At 32.3% G+C, this 17,732-nt stretch overlaps 2 protein-coding genes across 2 annotated transcripts; one reads left to right on the forward strand and one right to left on the reverse strand.

Annotated features, from left to right (window-relative positions):
- The first annotated feature begins 6,316 nt into the window (after positions 1-6,316).
- On the forward strand, positions 6,317-7,598 carry LOC111906051 (AT-hook motif nuclear-localized protein 23-like). Its single transcript, XM_052765537.1, has one exon. The coding sequence runs from the start codon at positions 6,538-6,540 to the stop codon at positions 7,345-7,347; it is 810 nt and encodes a 269-aa protein (XP_052621497.1). The 5' UTR covers positions 6,317-6,537; the 3' UTR covers positions 7,348-7,598.
- Positions 7,599-9,895: 2,297 nt separating this feature from the next.
- On the reverse strand, positions 9,896-14,965 carry LOC111906050 (heavy metal-associated isoprenylated plant protein 4). Its single transcript, XM_023901786.3, has 4 exons — positions 14,811-14,965; positions 13,723-13,883; positions 10,622-10,712; positions 9,896-10,330 (listed from the first exon to the last, which is right to left on the reverse strand). The coding sequence occupies exons 1-4, from the start codon at positions 14,920-14,922 to the stop codon at positions 10,011-10,013; spliced, it is 684 nt and encodes a 227-aa protein (XP_023757554.1). The 5' UTR covers positions 14,923-14,965; the 3' UTR covers positions 9,896-10,010.
- Positions 14,966-17,732: the final 2,767 nt, after the last annotated feature.

The following is a 17,732-nucleotide window of genomic DNA, read 5'->3' on the forward strand; positions in this document are numbered from 1 at the left end:
GATTAAGAGCAAAATTAACAGTTTCAGGATTAATTTTAGAACTGAAAGAATTAAACATGCAAAATTCCAATTTAGAAAATAATGCAGTTGTTTTGCTTTTTGTTGATCACGTATAAGAACTCCTAAAGATGAGTCTCCAATCACTTGAGATTGTGGATGATCTTTGGTCCATTTAGTCATTGGAGGATGGTTCTGATCATAGGCAGAATCAATTTCAGATAAACTTCTCAAATTCCGATTGTACATCCGAGTCATTATTTTCATTCTTCCCCTGGAAGTTTGCATGTGACCGGTTGTTCGGAATTTAATTCTCCCCTGGTGTGGATCATCGGTATTGAGGTTTGGAGCAGAACTCTCCCCTGGGCTGATGCATTAGAGGGTTCTGGCTGAGGTTCATTCGGAATTGGTTGCTTAGAAGGATTCTTGTTGTCTTCAACAACCTTATTAATAATCTTTCTTAATTCATCTTCTTGATTATCCTTGGCCTTCGATGATGAGGAAATAGCCTTTTCAGGTTCATCAAACAAATTTAGAAATTCCTCATATAAATTCCTAAAAGGAACCATCGTAGAATTTGTTGACGGAAAATTTTCCTCGGATTTACAATCTTCTTTTTGATATTTCTTCATGTAGTTGTCGTTAAATGTAACATAGTAACTTTCGTGAATTTTCTTTGATCTTTTGTTCAAAACTTGATAGGCCTTTGAATTAATGAATATCCCAGAAAGATTCCGTCATCGGCTTTTTCATCAAATTTGTTCCGATTTCCTTTAGAATTGAATAGAAAGCACCTAGATCCAAACACGTGAAAAAAATTTAACGTTAGGTTTCCGATTGTTAAGGATTTCATATGGAGTAATCAGAAATCTTTTTTTTGATGTAAGAACGGTTTTTTTGATGTAAGAACGGTTCTGAGTAAAACCAGCGGTTGCAACAGCATCAGCTCAGAAGTATAAATGAAGATTCGCAAATGAAAGCATTGTTCTTGCAGCTACACGGAGAGATCAATTTCGTCTTTTAACTACACTGTTCTACTATGGAGTGTAAGGAGAAGAGAAGTTGTGAGCAATCCCTTTGTCAATTAAGAATTCTTCAAATGTATTATTTTTGAATTCTGAACCGTTATCACTACGAATTATCCTAACATGCTTTCGTAATTGAATCTGAACATGCTTGCTGAAATCTATCAGCTTCTGAGTTGCATCGGATTTATGTCTAAAAAAGAACACCCAGGTAAATCTAGAAAAATAATAAAAAATGACCAAAATATATTTATTACCACCAATACTTTCGATGGCTGATGGACCACAAAGATCAATATGCAATAGTTCGAGTGGCTCAATGATTTTGGTATTTATGATAGATGAGTGACTCTCCAGTTTTGTTTTCCGAGCTCACAGGTAGCACGTAAGTGTTCCTTTTCGAATTTTAAAAGAGGTAGACCGCGTACAAGATTACCAATGACGATCTTGTTATATCCTTGCAGTTCAGATGGGAAAGCCTTCCGTGTCATGGCCAACTATCATCCGAAGATGCTTTCGTAAGCAAGCAAATAGATGGTTTCCCTTTGATTGGATTCAAATTCAGAAGATATATCTTTCCTTTCCTTCTTGACTTCAGAAGAATCATTGAGGATTTCTTTTCTATGATTTTTGAACCTTCATCATCAAAAGACACCTTTAGTCTTGTACCTACAACCAATTGCGAATCACTTATCAGATTGTGTTGCAAGCCTTCAACATATTCTACCTTACGAATTGAGAATTCTCCATTCGTTATCATTCCATAGCCTTTTATTTCCCCAGTGGCGTTGTTTCCAAACTTCACTTGTTTGTCATCTTTTAAAGTCTGAAACTCTCGTAATTCTTCTCTTCTTCCTGTCATGTGACGAGAACAACCGCTATCGATGTACCAATCTGTATCATACTATTCGTCACGCATAACCTGAAAAATTTAGAGAGTTTTAGGAACCCAAACCGTCTTAGGTCCTTGTGAGAACGTCTTTTACACAGGAAAAATCTTAGTTTTGTCAACCCAAAAGGATTTTCTTTTCAAGGTACGATTCATCCCTTTTTCCATTTTGAAAACTTCAACTTTTTTGTCACACAGATTAATTTCAACAAAATTAGATTTTCATTGAATATATTCCTTGATTTTTTGGTGCCATTCTTTTTGAAAAGTCTTTTTCCTCCTTCTCAAATTTGCTTCGTATGCTTCGAGAGTAATCTTTGGTTCTGAAGCAATTTTGTTTTCAACCTTAAATTTTTTTATTTTGGTGAGAAATTTTGAAAACTGTGGTTTTGGAGAACACTTTGATTTTGGTTTCGGAAATTAAGACGAATCTTTATGTTGATTAGAAGAATGTGTTGGGTTGACAGAACTTTGATTGGAATTCATTTTCTTCCAAAAACATTTTCGTTCTTTTAAATTCTTTCTATATCTAGCATTCAACTGCCTTTTCTTTGCAATTAATTCTTCAACAGATTTATGAATGTTAGCTTTCGGTTTTTTCTTTCTGACTGGTGTTTCATTCTGTTCCGAAGAGGTTTCATTTGAAACATCCTTTTTGCCACTTGGTCTGGCCTTATCATAACAAAGGTCCACACGATTCAATGGGTCTGAAACGTATTTCCCTTTTGTTTTCCAAGATGTCATTTCTGAAAGACCTTTGTTTCATCTGCATTATCTATCGGCTTTGACCAGAAGAATTCATCACATCCATTTGTATTATCATCAGCAACCATGGATGTTAGTTCATATGTGTCATTTTTATTCAGTCATTTCTTTTACAAAAACTTGATTTGGAACAGTTTGGACTTTCGGAAAAACAGTTGCTTCTTCTTTCAAAACTTTAGAACTTTTGTTTTCAACAATTCGAACAAATTCAATTGAGTTTTCTAAAATTAGATTTTTCTTAGGTTCATCAAACTTTTGCACAAAAGCATAACAATCAATTTTGTCCTCTATAGATATTTCACTTATTTCACTTTCATCAAATTCAGAAATACTTTAGGAATCAAAAGTATTTTCTGAATTTAATTTCTTGCATATTAAGTCATATTTCTGCATAGCACTTAATTTGATTTCTTCTTTATCTTTTTCATTTAACATTCCTTTTAACATGTTTTTATGGTCTTTGGACTGAATATATTCCTCGATTTTCTCAAGTCCAACCCTGTAAGAATCATAAATGTCATCTGAAGAAACAATCGATTCGCATTTATAGCATTCAACATCAATTTCATCCTCTTTCAATTCAAGAAAGGGTAAAATCATTTTATGCAAACATTTCCCTATTTCACAATCAAAATGCAACTGAGTAATATTAAAATATAAACGTTTAGCCATCAAACAAAAAATATTCCTCTGTTTCAAAAGTGCAATACTATCTCTTTTAAGGTAAATAATATCATCTCGTGATCTAGTGAGCTTTACTTCCAATGTCACTATTCTTAATCTTCTCTTTTCACTCTTAAATGTTACCCTGTTAAGTTAATCATTCATATTAGAATTACTAAGACGAGTTCTTTTAAAACTATCACTAAAATTAGAAATAGTATATCGTAAATGGTTTAATTCAAAATCATAACGAGACGTAGGAATGTTAAGAGATTTTAGAATAGAATGTACCTTGTCAACCACCTTCTCGCACTCCTTCACTTGCTCCAAGACTGTCTTCGCAGCAAAACAGATCTCTGACGCTTTTCCATCATCAGTAGCATATCCTCTTGGTTCCGAACAACCACTTTGAACAATCAAACACTTGTCTTCATAGCCTTGCTTCTCTGACTTCACCACAAAGCACCCGCCATGGGTGGGTTTTCTCACCTCATCATCCTCAGAGTCTGTAGACCACACTTTGACTCTACCGTCATCACTTTCCTCTTACACTATAAACACTGGTTTCACATTTGATATAATTTTCTTTTTGAGTTCCTCTATCTTCTGAACGTAATACGCTTTGTCTTGCTCCTTTTCCTTCTTCTCATTTTTCTTCCTCAACATGCATTCATTTGAAAAGTGATTCTCGCCATAAGAGTAATTATAGTCATAACCAGAGTCACCCAATAACATTTTTTCCTTTTTCTTTTCGTCATTCTGAGAGTTCTTGTAACTCTCATCCCTTGGCTTTTCTGAACTGGAATTGCCCTTTTTAACTTATTTCTGTAACGAGAGAAATTCTTCTTAAATAACTTCGTAGGATTGGACACCATTAGAGCCTTATCTTCTTTTGAGATATCACTTCCGAAAAGTCAGATTCAGAATCATCTTCTGCTGACTTTTTTTCCTTTCGCAACTAATACTAAGGATCCAACACTGGAAACAAGCTTCACTTCCTTAGTAACTTCATCTTCGTGAGATCTCAAAATACCCACGAGTTTGGCCAACGAGTAGCTTTTGAATTGTTTGTGACCCTTAACAGTGGAAACAATAGTCTTCCATTCGGATCTGAGTTCATTCATGAACGTGACTTTCTGTTCAATAACTTGACGCTCAAGATTATGTTTGAGCATTCTGCTTAACAAATGATTGAAGCGATTGAACGTCAGATCTAACTTCTCATCATATTTTTGTACAAACGATCCAAATTCCAATAAGAGCATTGTTTGCAAAGAGTGTTCTAATTTAGCATCACCTGAATACAACTACTTCAGCCTATCCCTAATACCTTTTGCAGTATCGCATGCACTAACAAGACGAAAAATGTCTGGAGGATGAGCAAATCGAATGATTCTCATTGCTTTTATATTACACATTAGCTTATTCTTCTCATCGTTTGGAACGTCAGTATGTTTAATAACGAGAGCATTATAATCAGACAGAGTTTTGATTGCTTTTCTGGTACCCGAATACGTGAACGTTTCCTGCATCATTGTCTGCCATATAGTAGAACCATGTTCTTCGATTCCAAGAACGTAATCTTCAAAGTGAAGAGCCTAGACTTCATAATCTTTTAGAAAGAGGATTAGAATCCTTTTCGTAGATCCCATGTTGTTTGAGAGATTGAACGAAAGAGTGTAAGGATCTTCGTTAGGCATATTGTCTAGAATTCAGTAAAATGAGTATAGAACCAGATGTGTAAAACTTAAATCGAGTTCAAGGGTAATCTAGAGATCTAGGTTTGGGATCAACAATCGATTGAGACGATTGAGACAATGAAAACAGATATAAGAAAAATGTAAAACCCTTACAAAACCCTTTACTCGACAGAAGAATAGCGAATTGATTACACTATCTCCTGATCTGATACCAATTGTTAGGACGAAAAACGAGATGACGAATGCGGAATCTGAAGAACAATCATGAATCAATCACCATAAAGTGCAAGTAATATGTCAAAGGTTTTGTATCTTACTAATTTGGAATGGGACGCACAAAGAAACATTTTTGTAAAAAAGCTTACATCACAAGCTAACATAAAGACTATATATATATATATATATATATATATATATATATATATATATATATATATATATATATATATATATATATATATATATATATATATATATATGGAAGTAAAACAATTACCAAAAATACAAAACCCTAAAAAGCCTTCCATAATTAACGAAAATGCCAAATCAGTTTCAATATCTAAAATACTCAACAACTTTAAAAAATAAACCGTGACAAAACCGATGTTAGGGTTTAGAGGACAATAAGGTTTTTGAAATCTATAGCTAGCCTAAATATGCTTGAAAGGACAGTGTAATCACTTTCCGAATATAATATTTCAACTTTATGTATGGATACATGAAATCCGTATTATATGGATAATACTTCAAAGAATAGACATTTATCAAGACACTGATACTATACAATAAACTATGGATTTATAGAATCTGAATTCTAATGATTACTAATGATAATAGTATTTGGTATTAGATATTGATTTTATCCCATAAATAAATGATAATGATTTAAGTTATAATTATATGGAAGATATATATACAAAAAATAATATTTTCCATAGCAATTTCCTTAAGAAAATTAATTTTCGTGTCGGGGCATTGCACTAGAACCCCACAAGGCGTCGCAACCTCTTTGACTTGTGCTATTTGTTTGAACTAAAATCAAATTTGTTTTATACAAATATATGTTTCGTATCTTCTAATTTGTCTAAAATTAAAATTTGAATTTCATTGGTAAGCGGTAAATTCCTATAAATTCCATTAGCAATCTATAATTTTCATTTCATTAAAGTCACATACAACCAAAATATTTTTTTTCGTAAGTTTTATCAATAATCCTAAACAAAACGACCATGAGTTAACAACCGGCCAATACTAAAAGTTTGATTATTTTGAGGTGATATGTAACAAGTTGCAATAACACACAAAACATCATAATTTGGAATGAAGATTATACTTTCCTACATATATAAGGAAACAAAATTCTCTCTCTCGCTCCACATGTAATAGAGAAAAGAATCCCCATGTGGTTCTTTTTTTAAAACCTAAATTTCCTCCATTACCACCATTCTTTATTATTCTTCGTCTCTTTCTCCCTGTTCCTCTCTTTTTCTACTTCTACATGGCTACCAATAACTTAGACTTGGGTTCTACTTCACCTTTCAACCTCCAACAAACCCTCCAACACCGTCCTGATCTCCACCTTCAAATCCCCCAGCAGGACTCCGAAGACGATACAAACCAAAACACCCCCGGTTCTGGTGATGGTAGCGGTCGCCGTCCTCGTGGTCGCCCTCCGGGTTCCAAAAACAAGCCCAAACCACCAGTCATCATTACCCGAGAAAGCGCCAACACCCTAAGAGCTCACATCCTTGAAATCAGTAGTGGGTGTGACGTTTTTGAATCTGTCGCTGATTACGCCAGGAAACGTCAACGTGGGATTTGTATAGTGAGTGGAAGTGGCACCGTAAACAACGTTAGTCTACGGCAGCCGGCGGCAGCTGGATCTGTCGTGACACTTCATGGCCGCTTTGAGATACTTTCACTGTCGGGATCGTTTTTGCCTCCTCCGGCTCCACCGGGTGCCACCAGCTTGACAATTTACTTGGCTGGTGGACAAGGTCAGGTTGTAGGTGGGAATGTTGTCGGGGCTCTGGTTGCTTCTGGGCCGGTGATTGTTATAGCTGCTTCTTTCACAAATGTAGCGTATGAGAGGCTGCCATTAGATGAGGAGGAGGCAGCTGCAAGTAGCGGGGGAGGTGGTGGCGGAAACGGAAACGGAGACGGAGATGGAGGCCCCAATCACCCCTTTCCAGACCCATCATCGATGGGTTTACCGTTTTTTAACTTACCCCTCAACATGCCAAACGTTCAGTTACCGGTGGACGGTGGTGGTTGGTCTGGTAACACGGCAAGTCGGCCGCCTTTTTGAGAAGAAAAAGGTCAGATAAGATTAATGGATCATCATTTCATCATTTACCATCACTTCAACTTTCTCTTAGTTTCATTTTCAATGAGATTGATTTGATTCGATCCACCTCTGTTGATCCAACTGTAGTGTTAGCTCGTTAAATTTGCGAATCAAGATCAAATCATGCATCTTCTTGTTGTTTGATACTGTGTTTTGTGAAACCACTTTCATCTTTTGAGTTTGTTTATACCAACTACCGAATATTAGTATTACTTATTTTAAAAAAGGCAAACTTCTTGCAAAGAAGTGCCATGAAACATAAACTAATCTTCTTCCTTCTTGGGTTTGATGAGTTTTCAAATTTTCTTTTTAAAATGTTAAAGATGGTACATTTTAAATGCAGTATGACGTTTTTCACATATTTAATTGTATAATTAACGTGTAGTTATCAGTTCTTGGAATCAAGAAGTATTTTAATCGATTAAGGAGTCCAATCAATCAATTTGACTTTTAATATTAGAAACAAATAGACTTTTAAGTTTTAATAACATTTAATAATACACTTAGTATACTTTCTGTATATATATGTAGGTTAAATTTATTGTTCTTGACTGAACAAATACGAACTCCATTATTTTATTTTATTTTTTTTATCTTTTTCTGAGGCAGACTCCATTCTGGGGTCTTAGTTCCTTGATAAATTCGATGGATAAACATGTGTTCCCAGGGATAATAATAATCTTGCCATGTGAAAGATCTACCCTTTTCCTGAATAGATGCTCCTTTCTTTTTGATTCTGAATAAAGATTTATAAATAAAGTTAATTGTTTACAACTCCAAGAGTCTCCACTTAATGAACACAATTTTACGAATCATTATCTCCATCACGAGTACCTAGTTTCTAGGCTTTTCTCGCTCTAAAGTGACACTAATATTAGGTTAATCATATCTATAGTTCTATATATACCATACTTTGTGAAAATAAAAGTACACTAAAGCATAGGGTTTTGTGTATACGTTTTCCCTTAGATATACCATTTCTAGACCGTCGATCATCGTCATAGTTTCGGGGACCATGGTCTTTATTATCCTTTGTATCTTGCATTGATAAATTAGGGTTCATACTACAAAACCCTAAGATATATATATGGTAAGTGTTCTCGTTGAAAAGCTTGAAATCGTGAAGCCCTAATCGAGTTTGAATGCTAAGATCATGTACTCTCGTCAAAGAGGCAAATGGATACATCTGTATAGGAGTTTGTAATTACTGTCTGCTTTAGGGTTATGAATTGCCAATTTTTCTTATGTATTTTCTCACCTGTGTTGTTTTCTCTCCCAATATATTACAGGATCGATACTCACTCCTATATTAGGTGAACCATGTCAATTTTTGTGTCTTATGTGATTATTAATCTTCATGAGTACTCTAGGTTGGGATACGTATACAACCCACAAAATAGAAAGTCGTTCTTTTTAGGGTTTACTGAATGCCTTTAGCACAGCAACACCCAGTTAATCTTAATATCTGAAAATTGAAAATATTGATGAGTATTAGCTGTGTGTATAATTAAGATTCTAATTTGGGTGTTTCTGGTTACCAAATTCGTCACGGATGGGCAAACAGTTTAGTCTCTATCAGCATGATAGAGTTCTTGATAGTATTAACCAGAATTATTAACATGTAAAGTATGATCCTTAAAATACTATTGTCGTATGAAATTTCATGTTTGAATCTCATTGACCTCATCATCGTGTTGGGCCACACCAGTCTTTCAGAATGTGAGATGATGATAAACTTGGAATTACCAACTATAAGATCAAATACGTTGAATTAAAAAAGAAAAAGAAGAAAAAGAAAAAGGGCATAGATGATAGAATCATTACTTCCATACACCAGAGGATCGCCTGAGCACTTTGATTACTTAAATGAGTATAGGACTCCCTCACTCTCTCTCTCTCTCTCTCTCTCAAATTATTATCAGCTTCAATTGTAATGATTAATTCACATAAAGCAGTAGCGATATATATCTTGTTTTTTTAACCAGATAGATACGGCTTGAGAACTTTTTTCAGTTTAAAATCTCAATAGTCCATTAGTGTGCTATTGAGTTTCAGCATGCCGTACTCCTTAGAACTGGAGTTAAAAAGTTATTAGGTTGGACGTTTTACATAAAATCCTCTGAATTAACTAGTTACGCAAATGTGTCAAAAACCACGAAAAAAAAAATACTATATATTTTGTTATTTTCTTTTCTTCTTGGTCACTGTATTTGGGCTGTAAATCTTATGTTTTTGGCTTACCTACCGTACTATCAAAAGGGAAAAACTCTCTCCGTTACACACTGTTTTGACTGTCTTGTTCTTCTTGTATATTATATATACATATGCTAGCTCCTTTCATATGGCATTTAGTTTGAGGTTTATTCTTTTATTACACTTTTACTTTTCTCACTTGCAAAAACCAGAAACCCTAAATAAATGTGTTCTAAGCTAGCTAGTGAAACGTGCATGTCTTCTTGGTATGTATTTCAATAATTAAGTCTCTTAAAATCAACGACTAAGGGTTCTAGACATATTACTAAAAAAATATAAGTATTTTGACACTTTAAAGTAGCAATTATTTAATTACAGTACAAATGAGAAATCTTACCAAGAAAAAAAAACATGATTTTTGGTGCCCTATTCTACATTACCAAACAAGCATTGGGGTTTTCATCACTAAACATCTGAGGGGCATACACATAGTGAACAAAATACGGGACCTCACCATCCTTTGTCTTTGCTTCAACTTTCTTTTTCTCTTGGAATTCCACAATCTTTGTAGATACAACATCAACAATCACCTTTTCTTTCGTTTCCACCTTCTCTTTTGGAGGAGGTATGGGTATAATCTCTGCGTGTTTGCGTGCTCTCTTTTGCATATAAGTCACAATCTTTTCAGCTTCGATAACTCCTTCGATTACAACAGTTTGTGATTTTATGTCTGTTTTCACATTGTGTATACCTGCCATTTTTCGTAGTTTTAAGTTCAACTGTGATATATATCACAATTTACATATAAAACTCCTTTTTTTTCCTTTTTTTGAATAAATGTTGTTGACATTAACCATGTATAGAAATTTTTTGATAAAAATGACAACACACATGAGAAGAAAAAATTGTATCATGTAATGGCTAAGTCAAAATGACACGTCCATATATAGTTTTCTAGATTAAGTATTGTCTCCACAAGTCTATTACGTTAATTACAAAGAAGTAAAACCTATTACTTTTAACAATATCATTATGCCTTTACCTTTGTGTTTGAGGAGCTTCGCTCTTAGATCGTGCTCACACTTTTCACAGTGCATGTAAGCCTTTATTTTTGTCGTCTTTATTATAGTTTCCTTCGTGCACAAACAAATGTCAGATACCGTTAGAATTTGACTATTTGTTCATCAAAAAATATGGTCTTATAGGCCACATTTGTCATACAGGAAAGAACATTTACATAATAAGATTGTTTTATATTAATTACATTTGACATGCACTAAATTAACCGTATAAATAATAAGGGAAACATGGTTTTTTGGACAATGAAATATGTTTGTACCAAAGTAATGAAATGAATTAAGTATCTATATATAGTGTCTTAATATACCAATATTGAAATATTAGATCGATATTGAAACAAAGTAATGGTGTGAAGGTATGAGGTATATTCATGGGTGCTACTAGATGTGTGTAGGGAGTATTAACTACTATTGAACCATCATCATGTCAACCTATATATAGAAATATTCGATTTTAAAGGCTTTAATATCTTGGATTTTGGGTCGATATTTCGGTTATCTTTTTCACACGCCTATAATGTATTACAACCACAAACTAGCTAGGAAAGAATGAATGGAAATCAGACTTAGGGCATTCACAATATGGATTGAACACTATAAAATTTAATATTCTCATATTGACATTCTACTTTTTGTACAATTTTATTGGTTAATTCCAACAATATATTGAACTATCAAAAGTTCAATGGAACATATTTTAAACCATAATTGATCAAGTTATGTATTGTGAATGCTCTTAATTGTAATGACTAGGGTATACGAACTATAGCCAACATGGTTGATGGGTTCTGCTTGATATTTTATTTTTATAAGATAATGAATTTCAATTTTAAGTAAAAAAAATGAACAAAATGAACAAAAACTTATGTTATTAAACTACATAGCTTATGTGTACTTGTTATATGTAGTAGATACTTAATATTGAAAGAGTTAATTAGAGTTTTAGTTACTTTAACAGATGTATTTACTTACCGAAAGTTGGTCGTTTAAATGAAAAAAGATCTATAAAAATTAAACCAGGAGTACTCAAATGATTTATCAGGGTTAAAAACTGATTGATTATGATTTTTGCTTCGGTTATAGGTCAAAACCTAGAAAACAAACTCACTTTCATGTATAAGTGAAAATTTTCATGGTTAAGGTGAGCAACTTGACCTTTCGTAGAAAACTGTTGTTCACTAAGCCATAAGTATTGCATAATGTGTGTTAACGATGGTTTTAATCTCGCATGTTACGACAAGAGAGAGTTTAAGAAATAATTTTTTATGAAAACTATTTGTGTTGGAGAGAGAGAGAGAGAGAGAGAGAGAGAGAGAGAGACTACAAGAAATATATTCTTTAGCGGCGACACCATTACCGGCGACAAGGGGCTTTACACAACCATACACATATAAACATATACACAACCATAGCAATGCACTTTCTGTTTTTTTGCCACATATACACAACCATACACATATACACGACAAAGTCACACATAGTCACATGAAATGCAATTGCACACATTCACACACTCAATCATAAACACATACGTATTTAGATCATTGTACTTTGAAAACTCATGCTAATTATACCAATACATAATTTGCAATAGGATTACGAATAAATATAAAAAAAATGTATATTATTTTCTCAAAATGAATATTTAAAAGAAACTATTTTTTATATGTGTACAACCTACATGAAAACAAATATGTTAAAAATAGAAAACAAATGTAAAACAAAACCTTTTTAAAAAGAAAAAAAATCTAAATAGGAATAGATATAAAATCAAATATGTAAAAATAGTAATTTTAAAAAAAAAAAAAGCTTAAATACACATTATAAAATGTAAAAGAAGTAGGAAAAAACCATTCCAAAAAACTTTATATATATATATATATATATATATATATATATATATATATATATATATATATATATATATATATATATATATATATATATATACTCCCTTTATATCATATTTAATGTCTATTTTTGATTTTTAAAGTCTTTATTCCTTAACTTTGAACTTAAATTTTTTATTTATGTTATATATTATTTAATGAAACTTATAACAATGAAAAAGACATTTGAAATACAATCCATTCATTTAATCAAATAATATATAAAACAAAAATATTTAAAATTAAAGTTGAAAAATAAAAACTTCAAAAGTCAATAGTTGAAAGTAAATATTCGACGGTGGTAGTATAATTTTTTTTAATGATTTATGTAAAAAACTTTGGACAAAATTTGGAAAATAAAATAAAATAAAGGCCAAAATGAAAATTTTACATGATAAGTAGCTGCAATGGGTCTGAATTTGAAAAAAAAAAAAATCAGGATTTTTCTATAATTTTTCTCATACAATTACCATTTCTATATATTTAGAAAACTACAGGGACTACATGAAAAAACCATAACAAATGTGTTCACTCTTCCAAACGGTAGCAGCCATTCAGTGTAGGAAATGAATGAAAAGTGGTTATCTAATTTTAAATTGTTATTCAAAGCTTATTTTGTACTTTCTTTGGATGTGTGTTAGCTAGATGGTTATTATTAGGTATATATATGGAGGATGGGTGTATATAGGTTTAAAGAACATGGATGACAATATATGGACACCCACAAAATGCAATCGCACCATAACAATCACAACGATGTATAATTAGATGAACATACAGAGTCTACATTTTCATTCCTAAAAATACTCAACAATTATATTTCTTTTATTTATAATAAAAAAAAATGTTATGTTTATAAATAATTTATTAATTATAATATACATTAATTCAAAAGTTATTTTCAAAAAATCTTAATATTTTGGTTATTGGCTAAAAATGGATAATCTTCGGAAAGATCCAAATATTTTATCTAAATTACTGGAAAAATATAGGATACCGACTAAATTTGCAAAACCCGCAAAAATATGGTTTTTTCAAAGTTTTAATCGGTATTTTATGTTTTTCTGTATACTAAACTTAGTTTATCACTTTTTCATAAACTGAATTAAAATATTGAGACTTCACATAAGATTTCACTTGAAATTAAATAAAAATTAAGTTGAAGTAACTCTTACTTTCTTTGCATCCTTCTTCTCCAATATTTTCTTATCTTGGGATAAAATTTCAACCTTTTTCCTACTCCATTTCTCTAATCTTTCATGAATCTTCTTCACTTCAAAGGTGCCCTCCACTGTAATTTGACCTTTCTCATGCTTAGCATCCACTTTATGGACTCCTGTTTTAACCAACAACAAAAAGTTATCTTTACAAAATTTGGTTTTAAGGGACCGTAAGAGTGGAGTAGGGTGGGCATAGTTGATCCCTTGGAAACTTTGCACTTAATGTTAATATTGTAAATTTGTATAAAAAAACAAGAACCTTTTAGACGTTTTAAGTGCACCATAAATGCTGGAAAATAAATTAATAGATAACTATTTGTTGTACTTATTAATTAAATTTACATGAGAAATTAAATATCCTTCAACTTATTTTTTTATCTATTTTTCTTACTATTTTTAGATGATGTCAAAAATAATTAAAAATTATTAATTTTATTAAATATAACAAGTATTATAATTTTAAATGTGTATGAACATGATAGAAGAAAAAAAATAGTAGGATATTTGATTTCTCATTTACATATTGATAATAACAAATTTGGCTAACTCATTTGGCTAACAAGATGTTTAACAAAAATATCGTAAGATTCTATCTCACACATATACTAACCTCACCGTTCAAAAAAGAAAACATATTGATAATATATATAATATATGTTTTAAGTTTTGAGTTTCCCCTTATATTTTTCTTTGGTCCGCTCCTAGTGGTTACTTTCTCGGGTCTTCTTGACCAAACAGAGGGTCATAAGGTTTGCACAACAAGAATGGACGAAAAAGCCAGAAACAACCCTTATAGACCCGAATATAGTGACAAAAATACGAGACAAAAACATTTTTGTCATTTAACGGAAGACATGGTAAGATACTTCCATGAGGCCTAGTTTAATGAAATTAGTTGATTGTTAGTTAAACATAATGGCAAAAATAGAGTTTGAGATACTAATTAACGACTTGCATGAATGCGTCTTTATTTAGTTATATTGTAATAAAAACCAAACGTAATATAATTAAAAATGTTGCAATTTTTAAAGAAAGGTGGGTACCTGGGGTTCTCATGAGAGGCTTCTTAATATCATGAGCACATTTTGGGCAATGCAGATTAGCTTTATAAACTGCAATGGTGATGGTTTCTTTCTTTTCTTCTACTTTGGCCATGGCAAGAACTTTGAAGATTTAAAATTGTTACTACAGTTATGAAAAGCTGTTTATGCAAGGTGTTGTAAAAATGAAGTGTTCTTCACGAGAAATGTTTGGTGGGAATTCGATTACGGTGGTTGACTAACCACTGCAAACATATGACCCTAAATCATGGTTGGTAGCCATCGCCCATCAGTGAGCATGTTCAGTCAATGGAATAGGGCCCAAATTTCTTGGATCTTGTTTGGTTTCCTGTGACGACTTTAAGATTAAAAAACTAAAACCTGAATTAATAAGTATTAATCAATAAGAGCTCATTACTCATTATTATAATTTATAAAACCACAAGAAACTATTTTTGTAGGATACGAAAGAAGAAAGCACAATGTTGTTTATAAAACATAATATCAATCTGGAAATTCTAATATTCTAATTAACATATATATTTATATTTGTATTTTTTTTGTATTTTTACATGTCTCAAATTCTATAATGGCATTAACACTTAGGACGTGTTCGACAAAACTAACTGGTAGTGGGTAGCCTGCAACGGATAGTGGGTAGCTTGTAGCTTGTAGTTGGTAACGTTCTGTTAAACGCTAAATGAAATAGCACTGAGATTTAGAGCGTTTTGTTCAAACTAAACGTTAGAAGCTTATAGTGTCAAATAAGGTCTTCTGTTCAAAACGGAACGTTTTGTAAAATGCTAGAAGTTAGAAGCTCTCAAACACTCCAAAACGCTTCATGTCAAACACATCATTAATAGATTTATTTTTTAAGTCATTAAGTGTTAGTTTTAATGTCAATTGAAAGCAATTTTTAGATATAATCTTATAAAGAAGAAGTGAAAATGTTGTTTTTGAAAACCCTAATTGATCTAATTCTTATAGTTATTCAATTGAAAACAAATCAAACACTCTGGTACCACTGATAGGATTTAGGTAAAACAAATAAACTTAAGTTTGAATGCAACTTAAATAGGATCTATGTTTTCTCTATTGAACCTATAACTAGAACATTAATAATAAACTCTAAGAACCTCAAGGGTTTAGGATTACATACCTTAATTGTTATTATAGTAAATAACAATGATTCATTCTTGTAGATCTCTTGAAAGCAAGTACCACAAGTGTCGTGTTTCTAATGGTTCACACCCAAGTTAGCAAGATGATGACTTAATAGAGAGGAGAGGGGAGAGTAACAATTTTAATCCAAGCCTTAGGGAAGAAAAGGAGTTGATGAAATATAGGGATAGGGATGGCCTTATATAGTTGACGAATCTTGGGGCCAAAGCCTTAGATTGATTTACTTGGCGACCAACCAACTCAATCTCCTTATCCAAGGAGCCTTGGACGAAATCATCTAGGCTTGCCCTAGAAGAATTTCGTCCACCTCATCCCATGAGATTTCCGAGCCTTCCTTCTTCAACTTTCAATAAATAATCAAACAGTCTCAATACATTTAATTAAGCCTAAAATTAATTTTAGTTAATTTCTGATTAATTATTAATTAAATAATACATTTTCTAAATAATATATTATTTCCATAATACATTAATAACCTCTTTATTTCAATTTATTAATCACATAATAAATTAATCTCTATCTCTCTCTCTCTATCTATCTATCTATCTATCTATCTATCTCTCTCTCTCTTTCTCTCTCTAAAAGTCATCTGATCCAATTGCTAGGTTTGAGGGCAACCCAAAAGTGATCGTGCTACTATCAATTCAAGTGTCTACCAATTTTAGTTATGGGATTAGACACCTAATCCAACAGTCCCCCACTTGGATAAGTATATAACTATAATTGTCAATATAACTTCTGAATCGATCGGCAAATTGTAGCTTCCAAAAGTCATTGTCGAACTCTGACCCAGTCAACTACCCATCCTAAGATAAGTAATCATATAACCCTCTGTTCTCCTAGATATCATTTGAACATGAGACGTGGAATAGAATCAATCTCATTTTCCAAGACTTTGTTTCCCGATTTCTGATTTGTGATGACATAGAACTTCTAATTGCACACATCAATTTAGTCTTGTTCATGCCCGACACTATTAGTCAACACCAAATCACCGAGGGGCCCAAAGATATCGCTTTTCCCGTTAGGGCAAAAGGAACGAATAAACTTTGACTCATATGCTTGTATCTTTTACTCATCAAATCGTGCATGACAATACGTTTTACAACATCAAGTTACTAATGCGTTTACGTATTATCAATGTACAACCAACTTGTAAATTACAACTCATATATCTCTGTTTTAAGATCATAAGATATTATCGTCTCAGAATTACTCGTGATACAATCCATGAAGTAATTCTTTGAGCGTGGGTTTATCCAATACTTAAATCTTCATTTCTAAGTACTCATGAACATTGCGGCAATATTATTGCTATGTCTAACTCTCTTAGACAATTTACAATTCAATTCATGACAGTCTTAATTCACTACTTACTTCCAAAATCATGAGCGAATGTGGAGTTTGAATAGTCATATTATTCGGGAAGTAAAACATGCAAAATGAAACACAAAAATAAATAATTAACAAAAGGCAGTAAACAAACTCATAAATAATTCTCCATTATTTAATCACCAAAAATTAATTATGTTTATTCTGTTACAAGTTTCAAACTAATTATCTAACTACTAAAACTAATATCATCTCTCAGACCAATGCTCCTGGCATGCCGACTGTGTTTGACCCTAGTCAGAGCCTTCGTTAAAGGATCTACAGGATTCTCTTCTGATGATACCCTATTCACGATGAGGTGACCTTCTTCTCCCTAAGTCTGATGTAATGGTACTTTCTGTAGATATGTCT

The sequence above is a fragment of the Lactuca sativa genome, chromosome 7, assembly GCF_002870075.4.
Source record: "Lactuca sativa cultivar Salinas chromosome 7, Lsat_Salinas_v11, whole genome shotgun sequence".
Taxonomy (NCBI): domain Eukaryota; kingdom Viridiplantae; phylum Streptophyta; class Magnoliopsida; order Asterales; family Asteraceae; genus Lactuca; species Lactuca sativa.

Coding starts and splice junctions, on each gene's coding strand:
- LOC111906051 (XM_052765537.1), top strand. CDS start 6,538: ATGGCTACCAATAACTTAGACTTGGGTTCTACTTCACCTTTCAACCTC.
- LOC111906050 (XM_023901786.3), bottom strand. CDS start 14,922: ATGGCCAAAGTAGAAGAAAAGAAAGAAACCATCACCATTGCAGTTTAT. Junction 10,713..13,722: donor AGAAGAAGGATGCAAAGAAA/GTAAGAGTTACT, acceptor TTGTGCACGAAG/GAAACTATAATAAAGACGAC. Junction 10,331..10,621: donor GAAGCTCCTCAAACACAAAG/GTAAAGGCATAA, acceptor GAAAAATGGCAG/GTATACACAATGTGAAAACA.